The 22,865-nt window shown below is 36.5% G+C and overlaps 8 protein-coding genes across 8 annotated transcripts; 4 read left to right on the top strand and 4 right to left on the bottom strand.

Annotated features, from left to right (window-relative positions):
* Nucleotides 1-220: 220 nt before the first annotated feature.
* GCK72_022558 (uncharacterized protein) lies at nucleotides 221-623 on the bottom strand (the record flags this gene model as incomplete). Its single annotated transcript, XM_003096590.2, has 2 exons — nucleotides 221-418; nucleotides 468-623. The coding sequence occupies 2 exons, from the start codon at nucleotides 621-623 to the stop codon at nucleotides 221-223; spliced, it is 354 nt and encodes a 117-aa protein (XP_003096638.2).
* Nucleotides 624-3,450: 2,827 nt separating this feature from the next.
* On the top strand, nucleotides 3,451-3,741 carry GCK72_022557 (uncharacterized protein; the record flags this gene model as incomplete). The annotated part of the gene is made up of 1 exon (XM_003096605.2): nucleotides 3,451-3,741. The coding sequence occupies one exon, from the start codon at nucleotides 3,451-3,453 to the stop codon at nucleotides 3,739-3,741; it is 291 nt and encodes a 96-aa protein (XP_003096653.2).
* Nucleotides 3,742-5,818: 2,077 nt separating this feature from the next.
* On the top strand, nucleotides 5,819-6,587 carry GCK72_022556 (uncharacterized protein; the record flags this gene model as incomplete). Its single annotated transcript, XM_053734897.1, has 2 exons — nucleotides 5,819-6,331; nucleotides 6,552-6,587. 2 exons carry the CDS (start codon nucleotides 5,819-5,821, stop codon nucleotides 6,585-6,587), a joined length of 549 nt encoding a protein of 182 aa, XP_053578463.1.
* A 1,024-nt stretch (nucleotides 6,588-7,611) lies between these two features.
* On the bottom strand, nucleotides 7,612-9,680 carry GCK72_022555 (uncharacterized protein; the record flags this gene model as incomplete). The annotated part of the gene is made up of 7 exons (XM_003096630.2): nucleotides 7,612-7,779; nucleotides 7,829-8,137; nucleotides 8,183-8,395; nucleotides 8,446-8,541; nucleotides 9,187-9,414; nucleotides 9,471-9,569; nucleotides 9,615-9,680. 7 exons carry the CDS (start codon nucleotides 9,678-9,680, stop codon nucleotides 7,612-7,614), a joined length of 1,179 nt encoding a protein of 392 aa, XP_003096678.2.
* Nucleotides 9,681-11,677: 1,997 nt separating this feature from the next.
* On the bottom strand, nucleotides 11,678-12,788 carry GCK72_022554 (uncharacterized protein; the record flags this gene model as incomplete). Its single annotated transcript, XM_003096633.2, has 3 exons — nucleotides 11,678-11,845; nucleotides 11,898-12,200; nucleotides 12,762-12,788. 3 exons carry the CDS (start codon nucleotides 12,786-12,788, stop codon nucleotides 11,678-11,680), a joined length of 498 nt encoding a protein of 165 aa, XP_003096681.2.
* A 2,583-nt stretch (nucleotides 12,789-15,371) lies between these two features.
* Nucleotides 15,372-16,488, top strand: GCK72_022553 (uncharacterized protein; the record flags this gene model as incomplete). Its single annotated transcript, XM_003096609.2, has 3 exons — nucleotides 15,372-15,388; nucleotides 15,435-16,280; nucleotides 16,353-16,488. 3 exons carry the CDS (start codon nucleotides 15,372-15,374, stop codon nucleotides 16,486-16,488), a joined length of 999 nt encoding a protein of 332 aa, XP_003096657.2.
* Nucleotides 16,489-17,611: 1,123 nt separating this feature from the next.
* On the bottom strand, nucleotides 17,612-18,219 carry GCK72_022552 (uncharacterized protein; the record flags this gene model as incomplete). Its single annotated transcript, XM_003096606.2, has 4 exons — nucleotides 17,612-17,732; nucleotides 17,782-17,885; nucleotides 17,934-18,045; nucleotides 18,095-18,219. The coding sequence occupies 4 exons, from the start codon at nucleotides 18,217-18,219 to the stop codon at nucleotides 17,612-17,614; spliced, it is 462 nt and encodes a 153-aa protein (XP_003096654.2).
* A 2,781-nt stretch (nucleotides 18,220-21,000) lies between these two features.
* On the top strand, nucleotides 21,001-22,117 carry GCK72_022551 (uncharacterized protein; the record flags this gene model as incomplete). The annotated part of the gene is made up of 4 exons (XM_003096641.2): nucleotides 21,001-21,164; nucleotides 21,216-21,318; nucleotides 21,753-21,859; nucleotides 21,910-22,117. The coding sequence occupies 4 exons, from the start codon at nucleotides 21,001-21,003 to the stop codon at nucleotides 22,115-22,117; spliced, it is 582 nt and encodes a 193-aa protein (XP_003096689.2).
* Nucleotides 22,118-22,865: the final 748 nt, after the last annotated feature.

Here is a 22,865-nt window from a genome sequence, read left to right as displayed (position 1 = left end):
TTTTATACAGAGCTTCTCAGAATTCATAAATTACTGTACATAAAAAAGAGGAGGAATATTAAAAACTGGTAAGATTAATGTTATAAAAAATGTGTGATCAAATAATATGATATGCTCCAAAATTGGAAAATATGATCATATTCACAAATCACAAAGACGAAAAATACCTATACACATACAACAAAAAATCAATACCTACTTAACAGAAATTGACATTAAATTAGTCTATATACAAAAGGTCGTTGACAACTGAATATTCAATGTAACTCTCTGGTTCAGTTCCTGGCACTGTTTCATGGAAAAATTTGGAGATTTGGGTGTAGTTATAGCCTTGCTCACTCTGCTCTTCAAAAAGTGTAATGAGAGAATCTGTCCATTGAGGTTTTTCCTCGGTAACATAATCCAATTTATTCGCGTCCTGAAATAAAACAAATGCAATAAACCTGATTAATAAGCGTCGAACTTACTAAATCATATTTTGACTGACCGGCTGTATCTTCCTCGCTGGAAACAGGGCTTATTCTGACACTTAGCCGTAGCAGATATCTCATAGCCTTGTAATCATCAAACCTTGAGTACGCACGTTCTGGAATGTTGGGGCCGAATTCTGGACTGGAGCGCATCAATCAATGAATGTGATGACGACGTCCTGAAAATAAATAAAGTTGAGAGAAAGATACAATAATTATTGTAAACTTACTCCAGCCCAGTCACGCTTTACCAAAATATTCTTATAGTGCAAATCCTTGTGAACAAAACCGTTTTGGTGCAAAATTGTGAGTGCGCGGAAGATCATCCAACCAATCCGCAAGACGTTGGAAAAAAACAGCGAAAAGTTCTTGCGTCGGAGAGCACTAATATACGTTTCCCCCTCGGGAATCATCAAAATCCCCCAAATGCCCGAGCTGAAGCCGTTATTCAATCAATTTATGACCTAAAAGTAATCAAGATTCGATTTGAGGTTGCCATTCTTTTAATTTTCAAATAAAAAGTGCCAAAGTCCTAGTTAACGGGTAGATCTTCCTTTCAAAAGGTGATCAAGACCAGATCTCAACTCCCTACCTATGAGACTCCTTTTTGAGATTTCTCGACGGTGTGGGAAATTTTTGATTCGACGCAGATTTTCGAAAATTTTGTATTTTCTATTTCGGAACCAGTAGAGTTCAATCAATTTTTCTGAAACTTGCTATCCAATAATCTTTACTAACATTTTCTACAATTTCGCAATATTTCTTTGAAAAATATCAAGTGTTCAACAACAGAAAAATCATAAAATATTGAGAAAAATCACAATGGAACACATAAAATTGAAGATAAAAAATAGGAAAAAATCGGTAAAATAAAACTTTTGACACTGATGTTTGAGTATAAAAGAGGGATCCACACCACCTTTCTTCACACTTCTCTGTCTTCATATTTTTCTCTGTCCAACACTTCATCCATGGGCTTCAAATATAATTTTTCTTTGGAGAAAAAACTTGATAAGTGAGTTATTTTGGTGTAACCTAGTAAACTTCAATTTTTCAGAACTCCAAAGTTTCGTGAAATGAAGGATCAGGGGGGAGGTGATGGAACCCCCCTGCACTTCGACAATTTCTTCTTTGCTTAAGTTCATGTCGTTTTTTCAATTAATAAATTTATGCAGCATCAACATATTTTTTCAATTATACAAAACACAATTGTGAAAAACCATAACAGTCTTCCAAACAATTTCGAATGATTGCCAATTGATTCCTCTGTAATGAGATGAGCATTCCACAGTGGAGCCAGTGCATCGAGAAGTATCAAACTTCAATTTCCTTTTTGCGAGGCGTGGCGGCAGGAAATGTAACACTGATTTTTCATAATTCAACTAACAGATTTCTTTCCATTCATTTCTCTCCTATTATTGTCATTCTTATTTTCCGCTCTCCGGATTGCAAATCCTCCAAACTCTCGGCTCTTATTTCTTATTTTGACTTTCTCATTTCCCCTATCTTCCGCACTAAAACATGTCTTTTTCAGCAGTAACTTTTCAAAATGAAGTTTTAGGTGCATTTTGAGCTATAATTCAAGTAAATTGACGAATTTATCTAGTTCTACAATAAACTTAGTGATATATAATAAATAAGATTCCAACTAGCCCCCACCCCCTCCCGGCGGGGTCCGCAGTTCTCGGCTACGCGGTGCTTAGCACGTTTAAAATCCAAAAATTGATTGCTGGTCTGAAACAAAATAAAAGAATGTCCAGCTTTTCAGTTCAAAACAAAGGCAACGAATGGCCCTATTTTTCCCGTGTTCGATCTTAAAATTCGAAACGTCTATAATCTCTCCTTTCACAATCTTTTAGAAAATTTATACAAAAAAAAAAAAGAAAATATACGGATTTGAATTCGAACCACCACCCCACCGATTCTTATTTTCGCCTTCTACCACTGCGCCACTGACCTACAAAAAATCGCGGTCGTGGAGAGCATAGAAATTCACGATTCAATGAATTCACGATTCAATGAATCGAGTTTCCAGGACAGCACATGGAAAAAATCCACGGATAACCATGAAAAACGGAAATCCACAAAAACCACAAAAATCCGGTTTGCTGAAAGTTTTAGCATCTAAAAAAATCTCCAAAAGGAAACGAGGTACACCGCTGCAAACAGGCACCGGCGAGCCTCTATTGCACATGTTTGACTGTATCCCCTTTTTATGGTTTTGTACGAGAAAATTTGGAATTACAAAAATGAATGTCTAGACTAATTATAAATAATGAGCTTGATTCAAAATTTTTGGTTAATACGTTACACCGGTGCACGAGCTTAATATTAATTACCCCTCGTTTCTTTTGATGCCCCCTCTCCTCCTCCCTATCTCTTTCCATCTGTCTACCTCTCTATTACGAAACAGCCGTCATCATGGGCCGTATTTAATATTTGATTTTGTTTCCGAAAAAGTCTACTTCTTGACTAAAAATTTGAAATTGAATAAGGATTCGAATATGCATGGTATTTTGAGCACTATTATTCTGAAATTTCAAAGAATTTTGTTAAAATGAGTCGGATCATCCGGCACACCGGTACATGCATGGAAGTAGCAAAAACTGAGATTGCTTTTCCCATTTGGAAACTACCGTATCCCCCTCTCAAAAAAGTGATTGGGTTCTTGATGGCGCTCGAGTTGTGAGTTGAAAAAAGCTACTTGTGATATTTGACCTCATTATTTTCAGATTCCATCTGTCTTTGACGTCTTCTGCCTCTCAAAATAAGATAAAACAATTTAGATTCCAGTGTCTAAACAAAGGCCGTATAAAGATGAATAATACTAGACCGTTTGCCAAAAGATTCGTTTTCATCGATCCAGAGGAACGACTTTACCGTGATTTTGGATCTCTAAGAATTCACGCATCAGAAGCTCCAAAACATGAAAGAGGAAAAAGGAACATTGTAGTAGATGACGTAGTAGAACGGGGTAAAGATGACGTTGATAAGCGATCCTAGAGAAGAATCTGTTGGTGATTTGTATGCAGAAGGTGGAACGGAGAATTACATATCAGCGATGAAATACTTTGTGGAAACTTTCGGATGCATCTTCGGACTATTTTTTATTGATTTAGGAGACCGTGATTTGCAACTGTACGAGCCGGAGTTAGCGATAGTTGATGAATGGCAGGATGTGAAGCTTTGCGATCATGGTCCTGAATGGTCTTCTGTTTCTAATGAAGAAATTTATAAATTCTGCGAAAAGTTACGAAATGTTTGGATTTAGTTTTGAACTTTCGACCCAATTTCGAGCTCCCACCACTTCTCACAACTTATATTAAAACTATCGACTGGTGGAATGGAAAGAAACTTTGTTTACTGAATTGTCAAAACATAAGATTAACTCATACCACGCTCAATACCAAGGAATTATTGAAATTTGTGACAAACTGGTAGAACTCGGACAACAACGTTTTGAGAAACTTGTCGATTATTTGGAATAAAGGCGAAATTGCTCCATTGGACCTCAGTGCTTTCAGTCCAACAAAATTCAAGTTCGAAAACAGAGAATCGGAAAGTGAAAAGTGAGTCAGGGTGATTGAAAGAAATTATTTGATCATATACGATAAATAACACAAAAAACGGGCTCTATAGGCAAAAAATGGTCCTAACCGCTAAGAACGGTCCCAACCGCAAAGAATGGTCCCAAAATGTTGGGTGACACGAGTTTCAGAATTGAATGGTCCCTACCGCAAAGAATGGTCCCTCGAAATTGATACGAAAAACTTTTCACCATTCTCTTAGGCTTAGGTTTCTCAGAAATTGGTGAAAAAATTGACAAAATCGGTTATTAATCGTATTTGTCAATTTTTTCCCAATTTCTAAGAAACCTAAGCCTAAGAGATTGGTGAAAAGTTTTTCGTATCAATTTCGAGGGACCTTTCTTTGCGGTAGGGACCATTCTTTGCGGTAGGGACCATTCAATTCTGAAACTTGTGTCACCCAAAATTTTGGGACCATTCTTTGCGGTTGGGACCATTCTTTGCGGTAGGGACCATGTCATTCCTTGGGACCATTCTTTTATTTTTTGGGACCGTTCTTTGCGGTTGGGACCATTCTTTGCCTATAGAGCCAAAAACGTATGTTTTTTTTGTTTTCAGATATTGGAATTTCATTGATTTCGGCTTTGGGTACGACATCGAAAGAAAAGATGGAATGATAGGATCCATCTGTCAGGAAAGCAATCGTTTTCATTTTGTGGTTTGGCACTGCAAATTCACCGACAACAAAAGCGATACAGTAGATGCCAGCTCTTCCTAAAAACTTTCGAACAAATTTTAGTATTTGAACATTTTTTTTTTAAATTTTTTTATTTTTTCTTTTTGGTTGGATACTTTGGTGTATTAACATATTTGAGGCTCTTTGGTGTATTAGCATATTTGGGAAAATAATAAAGTTGCTGTGTTTCCTCTAATTTCTTGTGCGAAAACTTCTGAAATTCTGTTTCCGTCAGAGAATATTTTATAATCTTTTCCTACATTAAAAACAATTATTTTTCAAGTCTGTGTGGGTCAGTTGTCTCGATGCATCTGGGTGTATGATAAGTTAGTACTCTCTTTGTACCCTAATATCGCGACCAGGAATTACTCGCGATTACTGATCACCAGAACACGATTACGTCACCGTCATCTCCCACAAAGGAACAAGCCGTGTTTCCCTTTCTATGGCGAATACCTGTGCTTAATTGATCGACAATCTACTACAATGCCTCTTACCCAACCTACCGAAGCCCTTAACGACCGGCAAAACTGGAATACTGGATAAGCGGAACACTATATAAGAACACCTGCCGCCTCATCTACACCCTCTTCTGGAGAAGGAGAATCACCGTCTCCTCCGTCAATCACCTTCACCTGCTGCCCATCGTCTGCTGCCCCCGTCTGCCGTCCCATCTACCGTACTCTCATCTATATTCCCCACTATCTTTACCTGTAACCCCGTTAGCTGTATCTGACTTATATTACTTATATTTTGCATCCGAATAAATATCTACCACTGAACCGTCTAGCCATACCGATTACTATAGTCCACCCGGATTGTAGTCTCTTTATGGTGCATCGACCGAACGGTGCAAATTGTAAGGTAAGTCCTAAACAAGCGAACCTACTAGTGACTTGTCACTTAGTACTGCTTACAAAGCGAACCTACTAGTGACTTGTCACTTAGTACTGCTTACAAAGCGAACCTGCTGGTGATCCGTCACTCAGCACTGCTTACATTTCCAAGACATCTCTAACCAGCTCCAGCAGCTAAATTGAGATTAATAACCAGGAAATTTATTTCCTAGTTATAAAACGTTCACAATGAGTATCACTCATGATGATATTAAAAACTGGGAGGAGATTATATCGACTCACCAGGAAGATTATGAAAAATTTTTGAAAGCATCTCTCCAAGCTTTGAAAGCCGTACCAAACCCAGCCACAGAGCCACAAACCCCAGTTCAAGATTTTCTTGCAGGCTATGCCGTATTCATGGCCTCGGAAGTAGAGACCATTAAGCCAAAGGACGAGCTGTACAAGACACAACTTGCGACAGTCCTAGAAAACATCCACATGACTCCTGTAGGAACTCTCCTAACAGAGACCGCAAAACAAGCTTCGATCAAAATTAACAAAAAGGATCGAGAGATTACAAAGTTGGTAAGTGATATTGAAGCTAGAATGGACAAAAGGCATGAACATTTAAACACACTTGCAGCAACCCACAAGGTGAAAGGACTAGCGGATACTTCGTACAGTATCCGCCCAAGAAGGTCACAAACCAACGTCGAACTGAAGACTGACTTCATTCGGCCACCAGGAAACAATATTCAAGTAAGTAGTTTTACAACCGAAACAAGACCAACCATGCTTCAGTATAAGCATGTAAAGCTACCAACTTTTAACGGCAACATATCAGAATGGTCAGCATTTTATATGATATTTAAGCCAACCGTTTTAGAAAACGACGAATATACAGATGTTGAAAAACATAACATCTTAAGAAACCATCTAGTGAATGAACCCGCTGACTTAATTAGAGCGTACGATCCAGATGGCACGCAACTTGCCACAGCAGTTAAGCGACTAGAAGCCATGTACGGCTCAAAAGAAAAACAATATGACTATCTTTGGAATAGGCTAAATGAAGTCCCAATGGCACGGGATAGCCCTAGAAGTTTGAGAATCTTAATTGATTGCAAATGTAGTCGCACGCAGACCCTTTCTTTTTTTCCTCTTTTTTTGTATGATATCTATCGTGGGGATCATATACATACTTTCTCACCGTTTCGATATAAATTTTAAAATTTTTGAGCCTTAAAATACATAAACTACTGAAAAACAGTCCGAATTTTGAAGTTAAAACCATGAAATTATCATTCCATGTAAAGAAATTACAGTTATATGTTTAATTTATTGATTTCCTACAAATCCGGGTGGCAGAAAAGGGTTTTCAACGGTTTTAGATAGAAAAATGATAGGAAGCCAACATATTTTTACTGTTTACTCTCTTTTTTTTCTATTTCTTATAAATTTCACCCTACTCACTCCTGTTTTCTATCAAATTTTATTATTGTGGTGCTTTCGATGCTTGTGTGCGTCCCCTTGCCCTCTGTACATCCACGATAATTCTAAATGAACCTATGCAAACGCGCTCTTTTGAGAAAAATTGCTTACCCAAATTCTTTTGTTTGAACTGAAAAACTTTGTTTTAAGGAGATATATAATCGAGAAAGACCAATTTTTTGGAAAAAAAAATATCAAAAAATTGCAATTTAGACGTCAAATAATATTACCGAAATGTAGTCTCAACAAAGCGCGTTTGCATAGGTTACGATTGAATTATCGTGTACATTTATTTCTCTCACTCTCTCAGCGCAGGCCTATTTTTCTTTTTAATAAGGGAAGACTCGGCGGAGATAAAGTTACTGATAGAGATATACATCACTAGTATGGACTCTTATTACTCATGACAGAAACCTTAGGAAATACGGTACAAGTTTTTAGTCAAGAGATTCATTTTTGAAAGTTCTCTTAACAGCAAATTAACAAAAAATAGTGCAAATATTCGAAAATTTCAAAAAAAAAAACAGTTAGAGCCAATGCAAATCCCTTCACTCCAAATACTCCACGTCTACTACCGATGTAACCACATAGAGTTCGTTGCCCGGGTTCTTGTTGTTTCGTTTTAAATAGTTATCAAATAGGCGAACCTTGACAATTACAGTAATTGGGTCCGTTTTCAATCTCTCGTAACAATCCCTTTGGAGGCTTTCAACGAGCTGAAGATAATCTCATTTAAGTAAATCAAAAAATATTATATTAGCTCACCTTAATTACTTGAATAGCCAAATGTTTGGGGATTCTAACCTTTCCCAAGTAAACATTGTAGAATATCACCTTGGGTTGGATTCCTGTCTTTCTCTCCTCCCAGTCGGTGATCTCATGACTCCATTCTTCCTCAAAATGATTGTGGTCAAAAATAAACGTTGCGGTGACCTCCACATCATTCCCACAATCCACCACTTCAGTGGGAAGCGGTGGTTCGATTTGCTGTAGATTGTATGCGTTTGATCTCATATAAAGATTGTGCTTGCTCTCTTTTTGATCATTCACGGAGTGCTGATACCAGTTGCCGATCTGAACACTAATATAACTATTTTCAATTCCCTAATCAAAACAAACTTCTGCTTCATAGCAACTTCGAATGACACCAAGACTGGAGCTCACCAATCGGGCGCATGCCTCTGTGGAACCGTGATGATTCTTATTTTGAGCGTAGTTGACAGCTCCGTCACAGACGCAAAGTGCGAATCGGGCACATGAGCGAGCGCAAACCTTATCCAGCCGACTTGGAAACGCATCGTAGTAATTTGAGAGCGCGGGTTGGTTCCATGGCTGAAAATTATTATGTGGATAACAAGGGCTTGGTTCTGTATTACTATTACCGCTGGTCGGTTGGGCGCTTGGAAATTGTATTGACGGTCGTCGACTTGCTCGAGCTCAAATACTTCATTTGAGCGATTGACATAGCGGACGACGATCTGAAAAAGGTTTGACATAGAAGATTCTTGCGACACTTGCAAACCGGGCCAAAACGAGAAGTCACGGACCGGCGCGTCCCTGCTCAGAACGCAATTTTATGAATTGAAAAAAAATTCAAAAATGTACAGTACCACTCAAAAGGTTAACATGTTTGGCAGTTTACATTGAAAATTATCCAATTTTGAAAAAGTATTTCGATGAAACCTTATTTTCCGATACGTTTTATTTCGCATGGGCCGCACAGAGCAAAAATAGAACGTCATTTTTGTAGTTGACCATTTTTTTGTTGGGGCAATACCTTATAAGTTACAGGTCATCAAAGTAATTTTTCCCTGTAATCGACTAGTTTGAGAGCAATTAGCGTAGTTTGCTTGCAAATTAGTGTTGGTGCTTTTCACTTTGATATTCTGTAATTTTCAAGATAATGGCCCTACAAAAAAATGGTTTTAAAAAAACAGAAAAATTGCCGAATTAGCAGTTCTAGCCTGGCCCGCGGTACATTGACGAATAGTAGTAGGTCACGGGCAAAGAACACGCCGAGATCTACATGTTTTATATATTTTTCAATTCATTATATTAAATTTGAAATGAATTACGCGCCGGCCCGATTGCAAGTATGATTCTCACTATAATTAACAACTCACCGAGCCTATTCCACCTTTTCCGAATTTCCTCTCGAACATTCCATTTGTGTCGTTAAGCAATCCAAAGTAAGGAGCCCACACTTTGCCCTTGTACTTCTCCCGGACTTCCATTGGAAGCTCCTCTCCCGGACTAACAGCCCAAGACCTGGCGTACACTTCTGTGTTCTGGCGCCCGACGAAAAACTCGAAATTTTCCAGTCGCGATTGTTCTCCATTCTGTCTGGGCTGCTAAAATATGAAAACATTCATTAAAACAAATTAAAAAGTAAACATTGTAAACAAACCTTCAAATGACGGAAATCATACCAAGTTGCAAGTTGCAACGGAATTGGTTCATGAGTAAGAAGACCGCGTTTTAAAATCAATTCTTTTGTATTGAAGACCTGAAACAGGTTTTATTATTCTGGAATTACAAAAAGAATGCTCACTATGGCATGAGAAGCATTATACTCCATCAAATAACCAGCAAGCATATTTGGGGCGTCGATGTTCATCTGGAAAACGAGCGGCTTCAAAAATAAGGAAAAATGAGGATGAAAAGAATAAAAAAAGAGCGATCGATTACTTTTTGTTGGCTACGAGTTTTGTTTAGACAATCTAGTGGGTATAAAGAGAGCTTTGTTCTGAAAACTTCACTTTTTTTATAAAGTGACAAAAATGGGCGGTGTCTACGGGTTAAGTAAAAATTAAGTGAAGTTTTTTAAATTTTTAGGTCAAACAGCTAATTTTAGCTTGTTTTGCTAGGTTATGTGTGAAATTCTAAATTAATATGTTCGAAATGACGCCGTTAAACACCATTTATTTATAAATATTTTTTAGGCCAGGTTTAATTTTCCATGTTGTTCATGGAGTTTTATAAGTTTTCTAGGGGAAAAATAGATAAGTGACATTTAAAAAATGTTTGAAAGAAAGGAGGAACGTATTGAAAAAGAAAATATATACAAAAAAAACTTAAGTAAAAAGTGTAAAAAACGGTTTAAACTAGAGAAATGACATATTCGAAACGTTATGCTCAAGAAATTTGTCATTTTTGAATAAGAATTTGGTCTGGGATCGACATATAATGAGCATTCTCACCCCCAGCAATTATAGGCATATTAGTGGACAGGTGTGCCGTTCGAATAATCTCATAATTGGCTGACCACTCACATCTTCCCGTCTCAGAAATCGTTTTGATCTGCCAAAAAAAAATTTGATCTACCGAATAATTATGTAGACGTTTTATTATATTTTTCCACATTTTAGAGTTTCTGATTCTAATCTAAGACCGTTCCACCCTCAGAGGGTCGATTTCAAAGTCCTTCGTCAATTCTACCACATTGCCTTCCGGGATTATGGGTTGAGATGAATGAATTTTCAAAATGTTCACGGAAAACAACAGAACAGAATAGTATGGAGATTCAGTTTTTAATTTCAATAATTGATTAAAACAATTTTTAGATGTTTTTGATCTTCTCCGGTACATTCGGTTAACTCCAAATCACATTGATGGCGAATCAACATCGAGACTGTTCAAAAATAATTTTATTTATCTGACTATGAGAATCACAAGCAATTATTAATTCAAACAAAAAATTTATTCATGTCTGCGCAAGTATATAATTCTTGAATTTTGATTCTCAAGTTTGGTGGAAAACGAATAATAGTTTGTTCAAAACTCATTTTGTTAAGAGTGACAGGGTGGATTCGATTCCCGAAAAATTTGGAGCTCAAATACTTGTAAGCTTCTTGAACTCCTTTACGACAATACGCGGAAATGTTCACCCAATACTTATTTTACAGTTTTTATCATCTGAAAGCAAAAAAACACAACTGACTTCATAAACAGTGAAAATGAGCATTTTTCCTAAAAAAAAACCATACTCTCTTAACATAGGAATAGTTTATTCAAACAAAACGATCATTTTAAAATTGATAATCATTACCAATAGAGAGTTCTTCATTCTGAATGCTCTACGTCGATGACAGATTTAACAACATATAGCTCATTATCAGGGTGGCGGTTGTTTCTCCTCAAGAAGTTTTTGAGGAGTCGAACTTTCACAGTTACAGCGATTTTGTCTGTCATCATCCTTTTATAGCAAATTTGTTGAAGGTTCTCGATCAGTTGAAAATAATAGTCACTCTGATCAGAGAACCGTTTTCATCAATGATGTAGAGGCTACATGTGCACTTCTGAACACCTTCAGGCTATGTGTCTGCCCAAATTGAAGACACTCAGATGGGAGGAGATGGAGAAGTGTACAAAACTGGAAATGTTATCTGTAATTGGTATTTCCGCCACTCGCAAGTCTGTCTCTGGCGTCGATTCCTTTTATACCCTTTTGACTTACTAGGACTTGGCAGCCATCAACAATACCTAGAGCTCTATCTTATTAACCCCACCATGTGTATCCGAAAATCAGAAAATTGACGGGATTTAATAAGAATAGTTTATTTGTGGAATAATAATAACATTATCAAAAAATCATTAGAGCCAATTAAAATATTTTCACTCTACATACTCTACGTCCACTATCGTTTTAACCACATACATCTCGTTGTCTGGATGCATTATGCACATCTCCACGAAGTCTTTGAGTAGTCTAACTTTCACAATCACATTGATGGGGTCCGTTTTCAATCGCTCGTAGCAATCTTTCTGGAGGTTTTCAACGAGCTGAAAATAAGCAGTTTGAGTTACGGAAGTAGATTTTAAAAATTGGTCTCACCTTAATGATGTGAATAGCCAAGTCACTTGGAATTCGGACTTTCCCCAGGTAAGCATTATAAAAGAAAACATTGGTTTGAACTCCTTCCATCCTTTCCTCCCAATTGCTGAGTCCACGACTCCATTCTTTTTCGAAGTGGTCATGCTCGAAGACAAACTTCGTGGTGACCTCCACATCCATCCCATTATCCACCACTTCAGTGGGCAGCGGTCGTTCGATTGGCACAACGTCCGACGATGTGAACTTCGTGTAAAGAGTAGAACCCGGAATGTTGTGGTATGTTTCGAGACCGGAATTCCAAACCTAAATTGCTGTTTATCGTTCCAAGCGCTACTTTATGATACTAGATTAAACTTTGATCTTTTTTCCCATTCGCACATTTCTTCCGTCATTTTTTTACGATTCCCTCGAAAATGGTAAGCAAGTGAGACAGAAAAGTAGAAGACTTGTTAAAAAGCTACTATATTTAAAACACATATCTCATAAGCTCGGCTCACGAGATTTCTTTTGACTAGGTCTCAAAATAAATAGAATATTGTATGAACTGATAGTTAATTTTTCCCTCTTCAAACTGTATTAAAAATTACGCGGTTACCCAGCATTCCAAATTGCTGAATTGCAAAAACATAGTTAATCGAAATCGGTTAAATAGGGATCTAACAAGTCTAACAATCACATTCTGTGAATTATAATAAGTAACTATTGCCATACGTTGCAGAACGCATAATTTTGATCTAAAAACAAACTTTTTTCTACAATTCAAAAGTAACGAAATCTGTGGAATTTAGATTTAAAAATGATCAGTTTGTTTCTAGAATGATCAGTGCAAAAGCTGCACATTTTTTGAATATAATAAGTTCTTACCTTCAAAATGATGAAAAGCAGAAACATTTAGTTTAATTCAATGAAAATAAGAATATTTTTTCGACGACCATCCAGTAGGCCATCACGTGTTATACTGATTGTACCAAAAAGAATGAGCCTATGAGAGATGGGCGGGATTTTGTGAACGACAGAACATATTTGAATGCGAAACGTCCTTTTTGGAGTAATTAGAGCACATAATTACAGGATTAAGAAACCGTTTGAAGTATAAATGTACCCATCTTTCTGTCCTACCATATGCCTTTCCTCCTCCCCCACAAAAGGTGTAATTATTGGTCGCAGATATGAAATTGTGCAAAACAAAGGTCAATTTTCTAATTAATACGTTTTTTTCAGACTAGATCAGACGACCAAATGGTGCCCATCGCATCTCGTGCTCACCGCATCTTCAGTCTCTTCGAAATTATCTCCTAATCAATAATATGCCAGACAATTATCTTAAATCATTTTATTGTGCTTTAATGTAATCGCCCCTCCGTTCCTCTTTCCAACCTCTTCCAACTCTTTCCAACCTCTTCCAAAATACTTTGTGACAAATCAGCCAGAGTGTAAAAACTTCTCATTTTTGCAGTGTTTTATGTGATCTTCAATCAAAAATGAGTTGTGCATATCTTTTTTTGAAAACTTAGTACAAGAAAGTTTTCAATTTCGAAAATAATAATTTAGATTAGTTATTTGTGTTCTATTAAATTTCAAACAATCTGCTCATCCCTCACCTCGGTACACGCGCTCACGTTCTATTGGTTCCTTCTTCTTCTTCACCCATAAGGTTCATTGACTCATGATTTCGTGTTGATTTGTTTATATTTTTATGATTAGTAATTGTTTTGCCCGTTCCAACCCGAAATGAGAGTTTTTCTTGAACCTCTCTGGACTCTAAGTCACCACAATCTTCCCACTGTCTTTCTACCTCGATTCACAGTACATAAGAGACTCGTCTCGACAGGAATCATTAGTTTTCTCGATTGTTTTCTCCCACACCCATTTCGTTGTTTTACATTGTGGTGGCAGTCCTTATTTAATTCTTCGTTTTCGATAATTCCTTATTTTCCTCCAGTTTCAGTCTCCAAATTCATCGTTTTCCATGTGTACCATTTACTTGCTCATTGATAAACTAACTACCGTTTTTAGCAGTTAGACACGTTTCAGCTAACAAGGGGAGTCTTTGGAGACGCCACTTTCAAACGACCTGTAAATTTGGTTATAGGTATGTTCGAGTACGGGGAGTCAATTTCTGCAGTCAAAACCTGCTAAATATCTCTGCTAGCCGAGTTATGAGCTCTCAAACGTTTCATATAATCAAGCTGTTTCGAATTAAATTTCAAACCATCCGCGCGGTTTCATTTGTGTTCCCCAGCGGTTTACCTGTGCTCGTACGTTGCAAAAATGAGAAAATCTTGTGTATTCTACTTGCCTATTTGGATTTCCATATGAAAAAGCTTGATCATATAAAAAGTTTGAGGGCTCATAAATCGGCTCGTAGAGACATTTAGCAAATTTTGACTGCAAAAATGGACTCCCCGTGGTCGAACATACCTAACCAAATTTACAGGTCGTTTGAAAGTGACGTCTCCAAAGACTCCCCTTGTAGATACACGAACAAAATGTCATATTCTCACTACTGTTAGTTAATGTGGTTATTAAGGTAGAGTAGATGACAAGATCGCAGTGTGCACCGACCGTTTACACACCCGTTGCGTACACAAATGCGCAGTCACCACTCACACAGAGTTGCAGACAAAGAAATATGGAAGACAGTCTATACGCGCAAACGCCAAGTCACCCCCAGTCCTTCTGCGGTGAAACGGTGTACCGATTCATCAGTCAGCGCATTGTCCTCCATTTCACACAATTTTCCAGTTGTATAACCAACCTCATTGAAACCGAAACCAGTGAAAATTCAAGCTGAGCGAACAGTTTTCACAGAAACTGGTACCTTCTCATTTATATTCCTTATCGCACGATTCTGCATGTCTAATTCTTTCATTTTTTTTGTACGTGGTTCATTTTTTCTCAGTTTCGACCGCTCACCGTGAAAATTTAGATGTCCTTCAATTTCTTCCTAGTTTACCTACCACCAGACTTTTCCTCGCTCGATCCCGATCTCTAATCTTAGTCCGAAGTCTTGCCCCCGGGATAGCGATTTTCACAAACCATCGCTGACCTGAAACCCTCCCTCATTTACTAATCCCTTTAAAAAAAAGTTTTTTTATGCCTTCAGTCAAGAGCCTAACATCGTGCCACTCAAAAAACCACATTCTCACTTAACTCATCTTGTGTCACGAAGACCATCATGTACTCAGCAATCAAAATCCACAATTATCTCATCAATTCTCACCTCACATATAAGTGTAGTGTGCGACTTCCTAATATCCAATTTTTTCTGTTGATGTTTTCATTAATTTGGCGACGTAAAAATTGTCTACATAACTCGTTTCATTTTTCTCCTTACTTATTCGTTTTACTCTTTTCAACGTTTACAAAATTATTTTTAGAATTCACTCTCTCAAAATGGAAGGAGCGAAAACTGATGGTGTTTTTCCCATTCGGAAACTACCATTTCTCCCTCTTAAAAAAGTGATCCAGTTCATGAAGACGTTCGAGTTGTAAGTTGAAAAAGTCACTTTTGATTTTTGATCTCATAATTTTCAGATTCCAGATGTCCTTGACATCTTCTGCTTTTCGAAATATGATAAAGCAAGTTAGATTTCACTGTCTAAACAAAAGCCGTATTATAATTCAAGATAATTCGTTTGACAATAGACGCTTTTTGATCATTCCAGAGGAAGGGCCGTACCGTTGCTTTGGAGCCATAACAATTCGAGCATCAAAAGCTCCAGAACCAAAAGAAGCTCCTAAACGACAGAAAGGAAAAAGGAGCATTGCAGTTATAAACAGAGTAAAGATGACGTTGATAAGCGATTTTCAAGATGATTCTTTTGGTTATTTGTACACGGAAGGTGGAACGGAGAATTATATGTCTGCGATGAAATTCTGTGTTGACACTTTTGACTGTATCTTTGAACGACTATTCATCGACTTTAGCAAACAGGATTTTGAACAATACAAGCCGGAAATAGCGATAGCTGATGAATGGCAGCATGTAACGTTTTATTATGAACGTGTTTCAAATGAAGAAATATATAGATTTTGCGAAAATTTGAAAGTTACAAAATCTTTCGATTTCCACTTGAGCTTTCAACCGAATTTTGAGCTCCCACCATTGTTCCGATCTTATATTGAAAATATCCAACTTAGAGGCGACTGGTTAAATGGAGAGGTTCTTTGTTCATTGAATTGCCAAAACGTAACGTTGTATGACACCGAGCTCAATGCCAGGGAATTATTGAAATTTGTGACAAATTGGTATAACTCGGACAACAAAGTTTTGAGAAACGTTGAAATTTATCGGAATGAAAAGAAATTTGCACGATTGGACCTGAAAGCTTTCAATCCCACGAAATTCAAGGTGGATGACAGAAAATCAGAAGAAGAAGAGTGAGTCAGGGCGATTGAAAAAAATTGATTGATCATATACAAAAAATGAGACACAAAAAATAATATTTTCAGAGATTGGGAAGCCATTCATTCTGAGTATGGGTACGATATCAAAAGAAAGGATGGAATGATAGCATCTATCTGTCAGAACGACCATAATTTTCATTTCTTTGTTTGGCATCACACCTTCACCGACATGAAAAGCTGAACATAAGTAGCTTGATCTCCTGTTACCTAAAATGTTTGAACGAATTTTAACTTCACAAATTTTTTATACACTTTTATCATTTCATCATTTTATGTTATCACGATTGACCGATTCCGAGAAGAACAAAGTTGTTATATGTTCTCTAATTCTTTGTGCAAAAACGTCTGAAAAAGAAAAAAATCATTAGGAAAGCCCGAAGTTTAGAAGCCTATTGCGTTTTCATTGAGCTTTTTAAAATTCAACATTAACAGAGTGAGTGAATCAAACCAATCATTTTTATAGTTGACCATTTTTTGGTGAAAAAAATGTACTCAGTTAACGCAGTGTATCAAATCATCTTTCTCACCGAATTTGGTTCACCTAGATAAGCTGAAACATTCTAAAATACTTTTATACCGGAAAACTGTAAACTAAATAGCGGTGTGCTCTGCGTGACTTATAAATATTGACATTAGGCATTTAAACAAGGACTGAAGTCATATTTTTTATTTCCGATTCTGATACTTCAGAAAATTCTGAGCAACTTTCATCATTGGAGCATGTGCTGAAAATCGCTCTAAACGCCCTAAATTTACGTTTTCCCGGCTCAAATTGAGGTTTCGTTGAAGAGTTTTCCCACGCGAATTTTTGCCCCCGTGTAGTCCTCTCGGACAAAATTATTTCTTTTTATTTCTCAATTTTTCGTTTTCTTGTTTATTTCAACAAAATTTCGTGTTTTTTTCAATTTATATCGTAAAAAAAGAAGAATGAAAGCTGTTCAAAATTTTCTGAAGTATCAGAATCTGAAAAAAAAAACTTCAGTCGTCTTTTAACAGTCTGCGGCCTTGTGACACAGTATCATTAATTTTTGCTTCCAAATAGACATTTCAAAAACAGAAGGCCAATTGGAGATCCGATTTCTCAAACAAATTCAGCGTTTTTAGCACGATGATTATACGTCGGTTGTTTGATTTTGTACAGTTTATCAGATCTCATCAGAACTTATGTATTTTCTTATGCATATTACTGCGCCATATCCGCATTATATTTTGCAAATCAATCATTTTTATTTATTTATTTGATATTCCCAAAAAATAAGAGTCAAATAGTAAAACGCTTCTATTTGTTTTTATCAAAAAATGAATTATTCGAATGAGAAAATTTGTTTCCAATATTCAATTTTTGATTTCCAAGAAGTGGGATCATCGCAACGCTCGACATTGGTTCCCGTATTGAACAAGTCAGCAGCGAAATCCACATATCCTCTGAATAAGGACACATGTGAATGTTAAATAGCAGTTTTTATCAACTCACACTTCATATACGCTGATATCCTTGGCTTTCTTTGGTTTGAAGCACAAATATTGTTCCTGGCCAGAGGTACAGTTGTGTTTAATTTGATAGGTGAACTCGTACTTCTGAAATTTAGTTTTCTGCATTTTTTTGCGCTTTTTCCTATTTTTTACCGGCGATAAATCTCCACTCGAACGAAATAGTCCAGTGGAGTTTACTTCATACCGGAACTCCTGACCACCATCCCCACAGAAACTTTCATTTTTCATTATGTCGTGCTCAATGCTGTAACACATAAATACTGATAATTGAAAGGTTCAGAACATGAACTCACTAGTCTTCTTCGTAGACTACCAAGTTACCACACCAGGCGCCAATATCAGAGGGGCAGTCGAATTTGAGGTGCATATGCACTGGATCAGATTGAACCATCGGAGAGAGCAAGAAGAGCAAGAACATGGTGAAGAGGAAATTCATTTCAGCAACTGAAGAAAATAAGAAATATATTCGAAAAAGAAAAGAGAAAGAAATGCTAGAAGTAGAATGGAAATGTTGGGAAATAACGATAAATCGATGGGATTTTTACTGAATGAATGACTCATGTTTTGTTGAAAAGAATTTCATTAAGATAATTGAAAATGATGATTGAGAAACTAAAAAATTGATTATTGTTAAGGAGTTCTGTGCAAAGAATCAGCAACGAAACAAATTTCTACATCCATTGAAAAATGGAATGATTAAAAGCACTCCCTTGTTAACTAACATGGGAATTTCTATTTTTCCATGTATCGTTCTGTTGTTCGTTTTGTGGTCAAAAATTGAGCCTTGTTTATATTGAAGTTACAGCACCAAAAACATCATTCATGACTAGTTGTTGCAAAATTTTGTGCTATAGCCTCTTTTTCGTCACTTCGCGATTGCTCTTAGTATTTGATAAAAACTGAACGTATAGGGATACGTGGAAAAGTTGAAATTTTTCAAAAAAACTGAAATAACTCTAGCAACTCAAAGGCTCGACCTATATCTGAACACGTATACAGACATAACTCGAACTGAGGAGTACGCAGGTGGTATTTTTCACACTGCAGCTCAGCAGGTTAAGTTTTTCGGTAAGTGCTCAAAAAGGAGTTTTTGAAGTCGGGGTTATTACCTATCGAATGAGCCTAAAACCTTTACGGTAGCTCAAAAACTCAAAAAGTTACGAGTTCTCAAATCGAAATGTTTGAAATTTTTCAAAAAAGTTGTGTAACTCTACGAAACCTCCCAGAGCGCAGCTATAATTTTGGATTTTTCTTAGTTACGTCAGACACTACTTATGTACAGAATATGGGGAAATTTCAGGGTCATTCCCATGTAAGACAGAAAAACGACCAGGAAAATAGAACAAGTGCAAATAAAGAATATTAATAAGATATATAATTTATTGTACTCCGTGGCGTCACTAGACATATTGAGAATTGTAATTATAGAGATAGATAAATGTAGTTTTAAAAAAAGAGAACAAGTCAATTTAAAAACTTTGAAAAAAGAGAAAAACGTTTATTTTGTTAGGCTTAAAAATGCTCAAAGAAAATGCAGAAGAATCGTTTTATTCCGGAAGTATTACATCAGAAATTCTCGGAAACAACGAAAATAAGAGGGCTGAGCTCGCGGAGCCGCCCATCGTTTATAAAAAAAGGAAGAGCCTTTTGGAACGGAAAAAAGAGCAGCCGTCCTTTACGCCGACTAACTTCGTTGTGTAAACGCCTTCAGACTCTTTCCTCAAAACAGAACGGCCAAAAAACTGGAGTAGAGAAAGAAATTGAGGGAAGAAGCTAAATAAAGAGAGTTTTTTTTTCACATTCTCCTACTTTAAAACATTGGAATATCAACGAAGATAATATTTGTACTTGTATTACAAATTGGGAAAAAAACTTAAAGAAAAAACATTAGCTGAACAGATCAAGCACAGAGAATCTAATAACTTCCTCGACGGAATAATTAAGTAATATTTTTACTGATTGCAACAATGTTCAGTTTGAGAGAGGTTTCAAGGGTATCTGCAAGAATAGTAAAATACGGATCAATAGAGAAATTTCTGAGGAAGGTTTCATAAAAAGTGTATGAGCTCTGAAAATAGTTCGGAAAATGTCTTACAAAATAATATTCACATACATAACCGTTCAAAGAACAACTTTAAAATAAAGTGGAGGGAGAAAAAATGGGAAGTGGGTAGCTTACACAACGGAACTTTAAAAAAAAAGGGACGGCTGCTCTTTTTCTATCTTTTTCAATTGGTTTTTTGAACGACGGATTTCGCGAGCATAGCCCATGCACTAGATGGAGAAGTCCAGAAAAATTTAAAAAATTGAGATTAGTATTAGGGAAAGAAGGAGCTAAATACACATTTAATATAAAAACGGTACATAGCAAGATTCAACATTACAGTACCACTCGAAAGGTTATTAACTTTGGCTCTTTTCAGTGGAAAACAGATAGTGCATTTCGGTGTCACAAAATTGTCGGACGAATATTGTTTTGTATGGTTTGGGGAGAACATGAAAATCACACAATTTTTGTAATTGACCACTTTTTGTTGGGGCGTTACCTTGAAAGTTGTTGGTCATCGAAGTAATATAACATTGAAAGCGACTAAATTCAGTGACAAAATTTTGGAGCTTTTCACTTTGGCAACCTGTAACTCTGAAGATAGTGCTCTTACAAAAAACGGTCAACTACAAAAATAAAGTGCTATTTTTGTTCTGATCCGCCTAAACAAAATTTAGTTCACCGGACATTCAGGCGACACCAAAATCACCTATTGAAGTTGGCCATTTTCAACTGAAAACAACCAAAGTTGATAACCTTTTGAGTGGTACTGTAATATTGAATTTTGTAATACAATGCACAGTTTTCAAATTGAATTTGTACCTAGTTCTTCTTTCCCAAATACCAAATTCATATTACATCTTATTCTTCTGGACTCTCTAGTGCGTCAGCTGTGCTCGCGAAACCCGTCGTTCAAAAAAACCAATTGAAAACGAGAGAAAAAGAGCAGCCGTCCTTTTTTTTTCCAAAGTTTTGTTGTGTAAGCTCCGTCCATCCTCTCTTCCACCACTTTATTTTAAAGTTGTTTCATACTTCCAGATGCACCTCTCACATTCAGAATTTTATTTTGAAGTTTTTTTTCTCTTTTTTCTTGTTTTTAGAATTTCAGTTTCAATCTTCTTATTATTAAAGCATTACATGTTACCCCAACCAATGAAGATGCTACTCATCATACCCCTGCTCTCTCTTTGTGTATTTACTGCTCAAGGAGCCGTCATGCCAAAATCTCAAACAGCAGTCGACTACACGATCTATATTGAGTGCCTGTTTGCAAAGCCATATTGTTTTCTCATCAGCTTCTATGACCGAAGTGTTTCGTAAGTTTTACCAAAGACATTTCGAGAGTTCTAGTCTTCGAGTGATTTCAGAACCACCAATGAAATGTTCAAACTGCCACTTCACTGCACGTTCACTCATGATGTCAATTACAACACGACCGTGACTTTCACTGAACTCGATGGACATCTTGATGTGAGTGAGAGTATCTAATTTTAAGCGTGGGTGTGGGGTAGACAATCGGAATCAAAAGAGCCCGACCCGACCCGGCCCGGCCCGGTTGAATCAAAAATTGAATAATTTTGAAATGTTGTGTTGAAAAAGTCTAGTTTTTGACTGAAAATAAAAAATGAATCCGGGCCGACAACGCCAGGCTGGACCGCGAGAAAGTTCATTCCTAACCAATTTTTGACAAGTGATAATAACCACTCATCCCGTTGCACTTTATTGTTGTTTGAAAATAATAATCAGCTGACATAAAACTTTCGACCTGCTATGTAGTATTGGCTTTCTAACTCAAATAACATTGATTTTCAAAACAGCGCGTTTCGAACTGTTGAACTAGATTGGGGAAACTATTTTAAAAAATCGAGACTAAAAACTTTGGAAAACATTATTACAATTTTCAGACCCTATTCGAGCCGGAATTACATTTCTATCACAATTGTACAAATAAAAAAAATGATGTCGTCGGAAAAACTATCGCCCATCTGGAAAAAGTTGATCCCAAGAATAAGTGAGTTTTATGTTTTGTGCATAATCAATTTTAAACATTGGATTTTTCAGAAAAATCACCGTGGAGCGTGTAGTCAGTTTGATTGAAATCAATTATCTTGATCATATAGTTGCTCCAGCCAACCTTACAGCAGATGAGAAGAATTTTATAGATGGGAAGATCGTCTCCTTCGATTACTCAAAGAAGTCGAAATACTTTACGAACTTTGACGCTGACGAAGAAAACGATGGTGACAACGACAGTGACAACGATGATTAACCAACTACTTCAATTTCTTTGTTTATTTTTCTTTTTTTCAGCGTCTCAAACTGCTTACAAATACTTGTCTCAATTTTAAATTCATTTTTTGGCAAAAACTTTTCTAGTTTATAATTTTTTTCCAAAAACAATGAAATCAAGAAATAAAATTTATGTATACCTTTGTAAATTTTGGTGTTTGGATAGTATGAACATTCGATAGCTTGTAGTTATGGAGTTTACAAGTCTAGCGGTTTCCAGACAGAAATCATAATTCAGGATTTTTAATAAAACTTATTAACTTTAAGAGGCCGCCAGATCAAATCATATTATGTCAAGTTCTGTAGAGAATGTTGATCAAACCTAGAGTTTCATTTTTGTAGTTGACAACGTTTTTGAACGAGACCATTCTGAAAAGTTGTAGTCCTGCATTATCCGAAGTCTTACTTATTTTGCGGTGAAATAGAGCGATTTTTTTTAAATCTTAAAAGTGAAACCCTATGTTTGCTCTATGTCCTCTATAAAAATTGACATTATAAGACTAAAAGTGACCAAGACTCTTTTGTTTGAGAACATTTTCAAGTAGAACAATTGAATATGTCACCGTGGAGTTTTGGAACGTGACCGTTAGAAAATCACGCTGATTTCAAACAGATACTTAGTTTTTTTTCCCTCGAGGCCGTCATTCGTTAGTAAAAGGTAATTCGCAAGTTTGCTATCACTATTCTGCCTGTTACATTGCTTTTTTTACATTGACTCGTGAAACAAC

The sequence above is a fragment of the Caenorhabditis remanei genome, chromosome X (assembly GCF_010183535.1).
Source record: "Caenorhabditis remanei strain PX506 chromosome X, whole genome shotgun sequence".
Classification (NCBI taxonomy): domain Eukaryota; kingdom Metazoa; phylum Nematoda; class Chromadorea; order Rhabditida; family Rhabditidae; genus Caenorhabditis; species Caenorhabditis remanei.
Note: the sequence above shows the minus strand (reverse complement) of the source record. Positions and strands in the feature narration are given on the sequence as shown.